Here is a 13,205-nt window from a genome sequence, read left to right as displayed (position 1 = left end):
AGACACTTAAAAACAAACAAAAAAACCCTGTAAAACCCATAAAAATTGCCAGAAGAACTCCGGGGCAGGTGTATAAAACAGTCACTCTGACTTTTTTTCTTTTCTTTTTTTTTTTTCTTGACTAAATTTCAAATTGTTTTTTCCTTTTGTTTTTATTATTATTAAATACTATTTATTATTTATCTTTCAAATAAGTAGTAACTAATAAGCAATGTTGGACATCCCAATTTATTTGTGAGGAAAAACTCACAGTATGGTAAAAAGACCAGGAGTACTTGTGGCACCTTTGAGACTAACAAATTTATTTGAGCATAAGCTTTCGTGGGCTACAGCCCACTTCTTCGGATGCCTAGACTGGAACATATAGTAAGGATGGGGATATATATATATATATATATATATATATATTATACACAGAACATGAAAAGGTGGAAGTAGCCATATCAACTGTAAGAGACTAATTAATTAAGATGAGCTACAATCAGCAGGAGGAAAAAAAATCGCTTGAATCTATTTCCCCCAGGTTAAGTATTCTCACACCCCTTGTCGACTGTCTGCAATGGCCCATCTTGATTATCACTATAAGTTTTTTTTTTTCTCCTGCTGGTTATAGCTCATCTTAATTAATTAGCCTCTTAGAGTTGATATGGCTACTTCCACCTTTTCATGTTCTGTATGTGTATATATATCTCCTTTCTATATGTTCCAGTCTATGCATCCGAAGAAGTGGGCTGTAGCCCATGAAAGCTTATGCTCAAATAAATTTGTTAGTCTCAAAGGTGCCACAAGTACTCCTGTTCTTTTTGCGAATACAGACTAACACGGCTGCTACTCTGAAATCTGTCACAGTATGGTGACCTTCCATGTTGACAACTTAATGCAACATCCTCATAACTGGCTGATGTTTTGTAGTTCCAGCTAACTTCAATACCTGTGATCATCCTGTAACTTGGATTTTCTAAGATGTTTCCTGGTCCAAAGATCAGCAATATAATGGCCTGCTTATGACACTGCAATTAAGTGCAGCCTGATGACGTTGTCACTTATGTTGCAGTGGAGCACAACGAATTGACAGTGAGTCACTCCATGATGCAATTTAGTACGTGAAACTGGCAGCCATACAAATGAGACAAAACTAAAGTCAAAGTGCTTGTAACATTCAAATTACTACTATGTAAACACAGCCAGAAGTTTGCAGATTACAAAACTGTATTAGAAAATGTACTAAAAGGACTCCGAGAGACATGCCTCTTTATTTAATAAATTTAAAAAAAAGGGGGGGGGGTGGAGGGGAGTCCTTACTATCAGATTTTTTGGGTCTTTAAGAAGAATTTGTGGCTTTAGAAAAACTCACACTGAGAGAAGGGGCTGACTGAGTCAGCAAGATGGAATAAATTGCTTGGGAATATTTTTCTTTTTCATAGCCTCCTAACTTAATTAATAATCCTTTTCTGAAGGAATGTTTTTAAACATTTGTAAATCAGTAAAATTAAGAATGTTGAAAGTTCATGAAACTTCTTACCTACTGTATTTCTTCTTGTTATTCAGACTTAAACTCAGCCCGTTACTTATCCAAGCAGAAGGTCTATCTCAGTAAGGGCATCATCCAAATCCCATTGTAGTTAGTGGAAAGGCACCCATTGACTTCATCAGCCTTTGGATCAGGCTCTAGAATGTCTGGGTACAGAGAGGTGAATCCAAAATTCAGGGTACAATATATTAATAAAAATCTACAAATATTTTTTTTCTTGCTGGTTTTAGAAATTAGGCATAACTCACTAGGCTAACAAGTTCCAGCCATGCTTTGTTCTTTTATAACTAGATAGTTTAAAGCCTGTTAACTAGTTTAGCTTTTTTTATTCCCTTCAGCCTACTTTTAAAATAAGCGTGTACTTAATAGTGAATATTCTATTTAGGAAAAGCATCTGCCAGTCAGATTGCATAGATAGGATTTCACTAGTTCCTAAAGGTCTGCTGTTGTAATTTTCCCCACTACTTATTTTGGCCTCTGGAGAAATATGTATTTCACTAGGTCTGAATAGAAATGGTGGCAACTTGCCAGTAAGCAGTGGGGTCTTGGCAAATAGATGAACAACATTTTATCAACCCAGTGACTGCTTATGTAAAAGTCTGGCATTTTTCTTGTGCTGGTAAATGCAACGCTGTTCTCTTTAAAACATGAAACCAGTTATTTATCCTAGGGTTGTGTGTGTGTGTGTGTTTTAAGACTAACTCTTTCTGTCAGAATGAACCTTGTTCACTTTTCTGAATTGAGCTTAGATATATGGGATGGGGGTGGATGTGTTTGAAGAATAATTATCTAATTAATAGAACACCTACTGCTGTGGGATTTCCCACTGCTAAACACAAATGACCTGTTACTATAACAGAAGCCATGTATACAACCATTTCTGAATTAATTTGAATTCATGAGCTTATCACAATGAAGATGTTGTTTTCTTCAGACTTGACTCCGCAAGGTGTTAAGTGCCTCCTGCAGGGTGCTGAGCTCCTTTAATTCCACTTGTAATCAGTGGGATTTAAAAGCACTCACCACCTTACACAATTGGAACCCGTGTTGTGTTCGTTATGCTTGCAGACCAAGGTGCATGTGCTACTTTAGACCCTGATTCTGCCCTGAGAAGTCTGCAGGCCCATCCCTATCTCAGCACTGTTTTGTAGTTCAGGATTAGGGCTGTAAGAGATATGTGTTCTACCCTGGACGTATTATGGATAGATTTAGATGACCACTAAAAGAAATTTGAGGTAAGATTTTTCTTTAAAAAAAATCCAACAACTTGAGTATTGCAGATGGGTTTGTGTTCAAAGCCTCTTATCTTTGCATGTGCATTGTGTATTAAATTTCAATTCCCCCCCCTGCTTCCTCCGCCCCCCAAATTAGTGATTTGAAGTTTATAGAAATGTTTCAATGCTTAATTTGTATCCCCCTAAGACAGGGGTGGACAAACTTTTTGGCCCGAGGGCGACATTGGGGTTGCAACACTGTATGGAGGGCCGGGTAGGGAAGTCCTGTGCCTCCCCAAACAGCCTGGCCCCCGCCCCCTATCTGCCCCCTCCCACGTCCCGCCTCCTGATTGCCCCCCCTCAGAACCTCTGACCCATCCAACCTCCCCCCCACTTCTTGTCCCCTCACCGCCCCTGCCCCTTACTGCCCCCCAGAGCCCCACCCCCTAACTAACCCCCCTGCTCCCAGTCCCCTGACCTCCCCCACCCCATCCACACCCCCAGCTCCTGACAAGCCCCCTGGGATTCTACGCCTATCCAACCCCCACTCCCATTCCCTGTCCCCTGACCGCCCCCTCTCAGAACCTCCGCCTCATCCAACCGCCCCCTGCTCCATGTCCCCTGACTGCCCCCTGGAATCCCCCGCCCCCTTACCATGCCAGAGCCAGCCACACCACCTCACTGCCCGGCAGGAGCGGTGGGCCAGAGTGCTGGCGGCGCAGTGTGCTGAGGCTGCGGGGGGGACAGCAGGGGAGGGGCTGAGGAGTAGCCTCCCCAGCTGGGAGTTCAGAGGCCGGACAGGATGGCCCTGTGGGCCAGATGTGGCCTGTGGGCCGTAGTTTGCCCACCTCTGCCCTAAGAGACTGATCGTTATGGGGATTTCAAATTTTTTTTTTTTTTTTTTTTTTTTTTTTAAAACCTCTTCCCTCTGCTCCTTTTCTCTACCAATCCTGCTGGTTGGATTATCCTGCTCGTGTATCATCAGTCTGGTACAACCACTAGCAAATTAAGATTGCCTGTTTGCAGGTCAGATGCTACAAGCCTAGGCTATAGCTAGTTGACATGACAGAGCTGCTGGATTTGTACTTTGCTTTGTGTCAAAGCGATACTTCAGTTTTACATACAAGACATTTCCCTAAACAACAGAAAACAGCAGCACTACACTGCAGAACCACGTATAAACCAGAGAATGCAACCACTTGTATCTGAGAAGGATATATTGCACAGATTTAAAAACAAATGGTTCATTTTGGATATGTCTACACTGCAATTAGACACCTGTGGAGGGCCCATGCCAGCTGGCTCGGGCTAAGGGGCTGTTTAATTGCAGTGTAGACATTCAAGCTCAGGCTGCAGCCTGAGCTCTGGGACTTGAACATCTACACTGCGATTAAACAGCCCCTTAGTTCAAGCTGTGGGTTTTTAATTTCAGTATAGACATGCCCTTTGTGGTCCTGCTAGCCATGCTGAATTTCTGGCAGGTTTGCCCTTGTTTGTTAACCCTAAACTGTGTCGGTTGCTCTGCCCTCTGAGTACATATCCCACAGGTTCCAGAAGCAGTGCCCTCTGGGAGACTTCAAAAAGCAACTGATTGACTGTGTTGGGAGGACAAGTTGAACCATTTCATCTAGTTTGTCCACCACTCTGGCACTAAAACTGTTTAAGCTGGATTGGTTCAGGTTAAGTCAGTATTTAGCTCTGCTGAAGTCCCCTCCAAATGGTATTTAGCATGCATGTAAACTGTTTGTAACACACCTCTCACAAGTGCTCCAATTAGACTGAACAAACAGGGCTTAGCACGGTGAATTTCTCTAGCGTAGACAAGATTTATGTAATTGGTACTGTATGTTGAATGATAAATCAAAAAGTTTGGGTCCTGAAGGCAGCATGTTGCTCGTGTGTTCTCTTCACCCACATTCTCCAACTAGGGGAGACGATATTCCATTTTAGCTCCTGATAATTTCCACTCAAATTTTTGCCCTCACCTTAAGGTGAAATTTTCAAGAAAGACAGTGCACAAGCTCACACAAAAAATCCTTTTCAAAGCATCAAGCTCTTACATTTCCCTAATAAATTGTAGATCTTCTCACTAAATCTGCTGCAACACACCTAGAAGATTTCAGAGTAGCAGCCGTGTTAGTCTGTATCCGCAAAAAGAACAGGAGTACTTTGAACAGGAACACCACTGATTAGAGCAGTGTCGCATAATTCTATTCTAATGCACAGTCTTACAAAGAGATTGTTTCAGTGGCAACAAAATTCTTCAGTTAAGACTGACTGTATTTGCCCCAACAGGGTAATTGTACAGCCGGGATAGTTGGAGTAGAGTCAGAAAAGAGTCTGAGCCCACACTTCCAGATATTACCCCTAGCTCTTTGGAATGTACAGCAAAGAAAATGTGAAGTTTCAAGTGTATATTAAAAATGTAATGTCCACAGAGCATGGGCTAGATTGTGATAATGTCAAATACTGTATACTGCAAGCGTGCTTTTTTTTTTTTTTCTTCTTTCTTTCTTTGTCTTCTAGGCCCTCAGTCCGGTGCAAAGCTGGGAGCATAGGTAAAGAATGATGTAATGCAGTGGCAGCCCAAAAGCATCTTTTGTTTGAATTGTGAAATGGCTACTCCATAGTCGTCTCCTGATGAATCAGATGTGAGGGGCTGCTTTGTGGAATGAGTCCTTTGTAACAGCGCATCAACTGGAAGCAGAAGGAGACATTCACTTGGAGGGCTCTTTCTGAAAATGGGTTTAACTTTTCTTTTGCCAGTCACTACCAGCATGACCTCATACACTTTCAGTACAATGGAGTGGCTAAGCCTTTGAGTACATAGCCATTACATCATCTCTGCAAATTAGAGAGGGAGGTGGTAAAAGAGGCCTTATTGTTGTCATGGCTGATGAGATGATCAGGACTCAACTCATGGTTGCTGAGAGGTTGGTGGCTTTACTGGAAAGTGGCACAGAAAAATTGCTACTGATTGATAGCCGTCCCTTTGTGGAATACAATACATCCCACATCTTGGATGCTATCAATATCAACTGCTCCAAGCTTATGAAGCGGAGGCTGCAGCAGGACAAAGTGTTGATTACAGAACTCATTCAGCATTCAGCAAAACACAAGGTAAGGATGGTTTTTGCCTTTTTTATTATTTTTTTTATTTTATTTTAAGGTGGTGTGGAAGTAAACCTTTAAAATAAAATTAACTTACATTGTAGTGAAATGAGTAATGGTGAACTGCAGTCTTCCACAACTTTATTATCTACTTCCCAGGAGCGACAGTAAATAAGCTATATTAGTGAAATTATGCTACAGGCGATACAGTAATGTTTAAGAATTTAAGATTACTCAAATAAAACTCCCCATCAGTTTGCTTTTCTATAGCCCTCTTAAGGGTTTTTCATGTAGTATGGTCCTTTATATGTAGTTAATTCATATTTCAAGTATATGTTTTTGCAAATTAAACTTCAAACATCTTGGTGTATGAAATACAATGAATCCCATGGTAAGGAGCCCCTCGAGAGACCAACACAAAAATCCAGTTGTTGGAAGTTGTTTTCTTATACATGTGGAAGAGAACTATATTTAATACTTTCAAGGATTGTTTGGGATGGTCTTTTTTTCAGGCAGCAAGGATTGCTTATTAAGGGGTTTCCCTGTATGTTGTGGAAGGAAATGTGTAAATTAGAAAAAACCCACCCATTCTGGGTAACTGTGAAATATCTTTTGTTTGGATTGAAAAGGTAAGCATTTCAGAATTAGGCCAATGAGAGAGAATTTGAAGTGTAACTTACGTGAATCTATTTGTGGATTTTATTTAAGAGGTCTGTTTAATGTTTTTCCAAAATATTTTGGGTTGGGCAGAAAAGATTGGGGGTGGGGGGGCGGGAGGGGAAGAGAGTGACTGTCTGCAAAAACTTTTTGCCTCAGGTTGACATTTTATACATGGTGTAATCTGGAAAGTCTAATTTTCAAAAAAGTTAATCAAATTTTATAGATGTAATAAAATATACTTGTAGTAGTTCAAGGTCTTTTGGTTAGATAAATAGTTTCTTCTCCCAAACTAAAGGTTTGTTGCTTTACATTTGAATGCAAAACACCTTAATTTCAGGTAAACTTTTTTTTAAAGTGGCTTAGATTTGCCCAGTGGATGAACCTCCATGCAACAAGCTTCAGCGCTGATCAGATATTCCATTTACTAAACCCCGAAGAGATACAGTACAGTCAGGTCTAATAAGAGGTCTAAAAATGTCAGTTTTGTTTAAACCTGTATGTAAAATCCAGATACTGGAACCACTGTACAGTAAATATGTAGGGTCTCTTAATTCTGTTTGGTAAGGGGAAAGGTTTCCTATCCTTTCCCTTATCTGCAATTATTTGCTTTTCAGATTGAGATTGATTGCAAGCAGGAGGTGGTGGTATATGATCAAAGTTCCAAGGATGTTGCCTCTCTGTCATCTGAATGCTTTCTTACTGTACTACTGGGCAAGTTGGAGAACAATTTCAACTCTGTACACCTGCTTTCAGGTAGGATGCAAGAAAATCACTTGAGCAAGGGAGGGTGTAATTCTTTATATGTAGAGAGAGTGCACACTTTTTTGCTTTTTTGCATGTATTAAAAAAAGTGTTGTACTGAACCTGCTGTAGTCAGTTCACTTCAGTTTATACATGTAACTGTAGGGTTTAAAAATAGTTACAGTACTATGTGCAGATGTATATGCTGCATATGCGAGCATCTCTATAAAGCTTAAGGTCCTGACTTCTGTTTACACTAGGGCTCTTTACAGTATTCTGGCTCTGTAAAATCAGAATTGGGTCCTAGGCTTTTTACCTAGAAATGCTGATTATATTTGACCCTGAAGCAGCTTTAGGAATGCAGTTCCTGGCTCTTAAAGCCTTGTATACACTTGGCGGGAGGGGGGAAGGAATGTCTCTCCATCGCTGAATCGGAGCATAGAACTAAAATGTCCACACTGTGTGGAAACAAGCACCATATTCTCAGTCTTGTGTAGTTTTTAAATCTGTTCTCTCCCCTTTCCCCTGCTCTCAATTCTCTGAGAAACAGAAAGCTGAGACGCTATAATATAGGGTTAGTTTTTGTTTGGGGTGTTTTATGGGGGGAGAGTTGAAATGGAGGGGCAGCAGGTTCTCCTATTCAGAAGAAAATGCAGCAGACACACATGTGATACCAAGTGAAGGACGATAAAGTGAAGCCAGTGGTGGGAGGAAGAGAGAACTGTATATAGCAGTGGTTCTCAACCTGCAGCCCGCGGGCCGCTTGCGGCCCAATCAGCACAGAGCTGCAGCCCATGTGACATCCTCAGGGCCATACAGGTAGTATTGGATGCAGTCCACATAACCCATTGAAAGTAACTCCAATGAAAGGAGGGGAATGACTGTGTAGGGTAAGTGGACCAATAGGAGGTGCACACACATCAGTATAGGACTGAGTTTGATCTCTGGGCCAAATAGGAGTCAGCAACACCGTGGATACAGCACACTCAGCTTTTGGAGATGCGGCTTGTATCTCCTACTCTAGAACCCACATCCTTCACTTGGGCAGATTAAGGAGAAGAGTTGGTAGGCTAAGGAGAAGGGAGCTGAAAGAAAGGTTTGCAGGGCTTCTTTGGAAGGGGAGGAAAAATTTTAGAAACCTGCCCTCCAAAAACAACAAAAACCCTCAAAGAAATTACTTGAGTCATTGGGAAGGGGAAAGTGCCTAGAAATTAAGGAGAAAATGGTTATAAGAAAATGGAATGCAGAGGGAAGGGGGAAAGGGAAGAAATTCTAAAGAAATGTTTCCTTGTAGCAGGAGGCTGCATTTGAGGTTTTTCAGTGACTTCATCCAACAGTGGTGGTGAATTGCTTTGGTTGCTGATAGAAACTGAGGAAAATTAGAGTTGGCAATTTGAAAGTGGGGTGTGGGGATCTCAGGGAGATCTTCCAACAGAGAGAAACTCCACTAAATGCCTGTTGCTATTGATGCAGAGAAAAGTCTCCAGTGCTTGAAGCAAAATGAAGTTATAGTTATTTGACTTCAGTGGGAGCTATGCACAGACACAGAGTAGACTTGTTTAACTGTGTCTGAGTGCTCGGAGACTAGTTTTTACTTCTTGACTGTCTTATAAAGAGTTATACTTCTGAGCTTTAGTTTCAGTCTCTACAGCCAAATAATTCTTCTTGTGTATGAGACCCCACCCCCACCCCCACCCCCTCAGCTCAGTAAACAGGAATAGTTTTACCCTCAGGGCACTGGATACATTTATTGAGAAATGCTGAGATATGTGACTAATGCTTTATTAAAATTGAAACTGTTTTTGTTTACAATGGACTTGTTAGAAGCAGTTCATGCCACATCATGAAATCCTTTTTCTGATCAAATGTTACAAGTGTCTAACCTGTCCAACTGGCTATGTTGAGGGTGCTTCCTTTTTTTTTTTTTTTAACATATACTGGACTGTTGCATCATGCCACAATACAAAGTAGTCATACTTAATGCACCCAGAGGGAAGACGTACCAAATTCTTACTCCTAGAAATGCCATACAGCTCCATAATAACTAAGGGACAGATCACCTGCAGAGGAACCTGAAGGAGGCGGCCAGAGAACTCCATGAGGCTCACCTCCCAGCATTTTCAGGGAACCATCATCCTCTAATGGGAGTGGGGAGATCAGTCATGGGATCAGTGAGGAAAAGACACCTAAGTTCTGTGGCGATTGACACTCTGTGCATCTGTTGTTGTTGTTTTCCTACTGGTGATATCGCTTGTGTCAGCTGTGTTGGGGGTGCAGTAGGACTCAGTACTGCTTTGGAAACAGCAGTGTGTGTTTTTAAAAAAAAAAAAAAAAAAAAAAAAAAAGGACGGAAAGCTGGGTGATGAGCAGGGGAGAATGTTCAGTCTCCTGCGCTGCTCCCACCCACATCCTCCATGTGCCTCCTAATCTCCGTGGAGAGAAGACCCCAAAGAGCAGCCACATAGACTCTTCTGCGTCGTCTAGGTGACGAGTGAGTGATAGTGCAGAGGGAAAGCACCCCAACTCTCCGTGGCCAGGGCAAATCCCACTTGTGTAAACATGACCTACACTAGGAATAAACGTTTATTATTGGCATGCTAGTTACAGGTTTAAAATTAAAACTTGCCTGGCCTGGTCTAAACTATTAGTGTTAGCTGATCAATGTAAACCTAGGCTCCTCACTAAAGTTGAGCCCCGACCAGCTAATGTGTGACTACCCTAGTGTAGACAGGACAATATATACTTTAACATGTATTTAAAAACCTCTTTTCTTAGTGAAGGTGAGGCTGTAGATTCACCCTCATGTAAAGTGGGGATAATCTGGTTTTTGTGGTTGCAAAGTATAAACATAATTGAGAGGTGGAAATATTTACTACATGTAGTAGATTAATAACTGTGCTATTTCAGGAAAGATGAGCCAAATAAGAAACGACTATGAAAAAAAAAATTGATATAACTATTTGTATACTCAAAGTACACTGCTTCATTGCCAAGTTTCCTTCTTTTATATCCAACTTCCTCTGTTTTTAGTATCTGTGTAGGAAAATATCTTGCCCAGTCTAAAATTCTGTTTATTTTTAATAGAAGGTTTGTAACTAAAAAAGGAGCAAGTCTTACACAATTGGTGGACAGGGCTATAGATTAGGCCACAGTAGGAAATGTAATCTTAGAAAAGTTGCCTTTCCTGCTTGAGAGTATTTTAAGTATGAGTCTAAAGGAATGAATCTCTTTTTGCCTGTTTAAAAAAAAAAAAAAAAAATTAGTGTAAAATTTAGCTTAAAAAAAAAAAAAAAGCAATAGCTTGCTGGTGCCTTGCTCTGTAGAAGACTGGATACAATTGTTCTTTCAGCAAGTTGATGACAAATCCTTGTATAACATTTATGGCTAATAACAAGTTTAGGGGTCACTGCACTTTGCAGAAAGGAAAAACTTTAAGTCTAAAGGTTTTTCTTAATCACTGTGTAGCTTATTTACAACAATGACCTGAAATAAGTGTGTTTTGTGGGAGGAAACAACCAAGTCTCAACAACAGTTAATAGACTTCTTGGGAGTGATCTCACTGATCCCCATTACTGAGTGTTCAATGAGGTGGTTTTTTTTTTTTCTTGTTTTGTTTTTTTAAATTGAGGCTTAATATAAAGGCACGCTCCCCCTTGAAGATTACTTTTAATTGAAATTACAGATGGAAAGCTCCTTAAAAGGACACTATTAGCTAAAACCCTTGATTTGACCCAGTAAAAACACTTAATCTTGTAGGCAACATTCTTAGGATTCTAAAGATCTGTTTTGGCTCTTAAATTTACTACTGTGCTCACGATATTGAAAAATGGGCACCCACTGCTTATCCCTATTCCCAGTGCAGTCAGTGGCGCAACTCCCATTGACTTAAATGGGATCAGGATTTAAAAAACTAACAACTTGTGACTTGAACATTCTGTTCCTACCTCTTAAAAGTGGACGGTGTCTTAGCCAAGACCTTTTTTTAAAGCCACTATTGTTGTTGAGGTGGTGTTGCTTGTTGCAGGAGTAGATCCATTATACACATGTAAAAATGTCTAGATCGAGGCCTAATTCTGTAATCCTTTGACACAAACATAGTTCCAGTTACTTCATTGGGATTGCTTTTGGGTAAGGAAGGGTGGCAGCAATAGGGCCCATTTTGGTGGTAAGTCTCAAGGGCCACTTTTACTTCTGTCAGTCACTGAACTGCCACATGCATTTGATGCGCCCATTACTCCTGGGGGAATTCTGCGCCACTGCGCAATGCAGAATTTTGCAGAAATTAACGTTATGCACACAACATTTTCTTTCCCCTACAGAAATGGGCTGCTAGCCACCACTAGGGGCCACCGGACCCAGCACAGCTCAGCTCACACATACACTGCTGAGGGGAGGGAAAAGGAGATAGAAGGCTCCTGGTAGCTGCAGTTACCAGTGCGCACTGAGGGAAGGAGAGGGCAGTGTGCAGGAAGCTCCATGCAAGCCTGGAGCATCAGGCTGTTTCTCCATCAGGATCCTTGGGTTCAGGGGGAAGGGAGGGGGAGAGCAGTTGTCTGAGCTGGGGGGCTTATGGCTGGACTGTGGGGGGGTTGGGGGTGTGGGTTTCTGGGCAAGGGGGAGAGCGTGCAGGTATCTGGGATGGGGAGGTCCTGTGGCTTAGCTCTGAGGGGGACGGGGAGGGGGGTTGGGTGTATTGGCTGTGGGGGTCCTGCTGCTGGGCTTGTGGGGCAGGGGAAGGAGGCAGAGAAACAGGAAGTGGGTTGTCATAGGGGTTCCTTTAACACTCTGCTCCTGGGGCAATTTGTGTATGTCTGCATTGTCAGCAAGTATACGTCTGTAAAAGGTATTTTGAAATAAATTACCAAAATAATTGAAACTGGTGTGATTATGTAGTGTTATTTTGACAAAAAATGTGCAGGATTTTAAAATATTGTTCGCAGATTTTTTTAATATTTTGGTGAAAAATGCCCTCAGGAGTAACCCATGTAGCACTATAACTGGCATCTTACAACTGCACATAACATGAGTATGGCTGATATAGAAAACTTGCATAAGAGAGTATGTACACTAGTGCTAGAACACTACATCAGAAGGATGTTAAGGTTGCACTCCATAACTAGGAAATGCCAGAAATAAGGTTACCTGTGCAACCCTAATTTGGGCCCCCTTGTACATATACATTATGATACAATAGCTAATTACATGATCCCATACTATTTTTCCATAGGACCTCTGCCTTAGATACTACACAGGATTAATTCTCAGATTTTTGTATCTTTTTTCATTCAGTGTGTGACTCCATGTATTATTGACAGGTTTCAGAGTAACAGCCGTGTTAGTCTGTATCCGCAAACAGGTGCCACAAGTACTCCTGTTCTTCTTTTTTCATGTATTATTGGACACCTCCTTCACCCATGCACACACAGATCATCATCAGGGTCAGGATCTGTAGTTCCCCAGAGCTGTCCCCTGCCACTTGAGTAATGGTTTAAGTCTTAGAAGATAAGTCTTTTATTATGTGCATAGACTAATGGAGTGGGATGGAGATGCGCTTTGCCAGTGGGTTTCACAGCTATTTGCTAGAACATGTCACCTGGGAACAATAGGTCAATTTTAGGCTCTTCGGAGGAGTGTGATCTAGTTGTGTTAACTCTTCTGCTCCTCACCCCTCTGGAATTCAAGCCAAGCAGCTTCCTCTTTCTCCTTGTTGCATGGGCACCACTGGGAGAGATTTGGGAGCATAGGACAGATGGTCTCTCTGCTTTCAGTTCTGGTGCCTGGCACCACACTGGCCTCAAGCAGTTAAATGGAGCAATTGCAAGAGTCCTGCTTGGCCCCTGAAGCCCTGGGAGGGAACATGTGCAGTTAGCTGCAGACAGGAGCTGGAGCATGCCCAGTGCAGATAAAATTTTTGGAGAATTTAGCTGCAAAACTCTAACCATCTTTTC

At 41.6% G+C, this 13,205-nt stretch overlaps 1 protein-coding gene across 5 annotated transcripts in view; it reads left to right on the top strand.

Moving 5' to 3' along the window:
* The window catches only part of DUSP16 (dual specificity phosphatase 16), a 98,138-nt gene that overhangs the window by 45,827 nt on the left and 39,106 nt on the right, over window positions 1-13,205 (top strand). For 4 of the 5 annotated variants that reach the window (XM_034784426.1, XM_034784408.1, XM_034784416.1 and 1 more), the window contains 2 exons: window positions 5,272-5,865; window positions 7,131-7,269. In XM_034784426.1, the coding sequence (XP_034640317.1) occupies window positions 5,635-5,865; window positions 7,131-7,269 (370 nt within the window). In that variant the 5' untranslated portion in view covers window positions 5,272-5,634. Of the gene's footprint in view, window positions 1-2,599; window positions 2,767-5,271; window positions 5,866-7,130; window positions 7,270-13,205 lie in introns of those variants that run through there. The other variant, XM_034784434.1, reaches the window with a different exon arrangement.

Source organism: Trachemys scripta, chromosome 1 (genome assembly GCF_013100865.1).
Source record: "Trachemys scripta elegans isolate TJP31775 chromosome 1, CAS_Tse_1.0, whole genome shotgun sequence".
NCBI lineage: Eukaryota > Metazoa > Chordata > Testudines > Emydidae > Trachemys > Trachemys scripta.
Note: the sequence above shows the minus strand (reverse complement) of the source record. Positions and strands in the feature narration are given on the sequence as shown.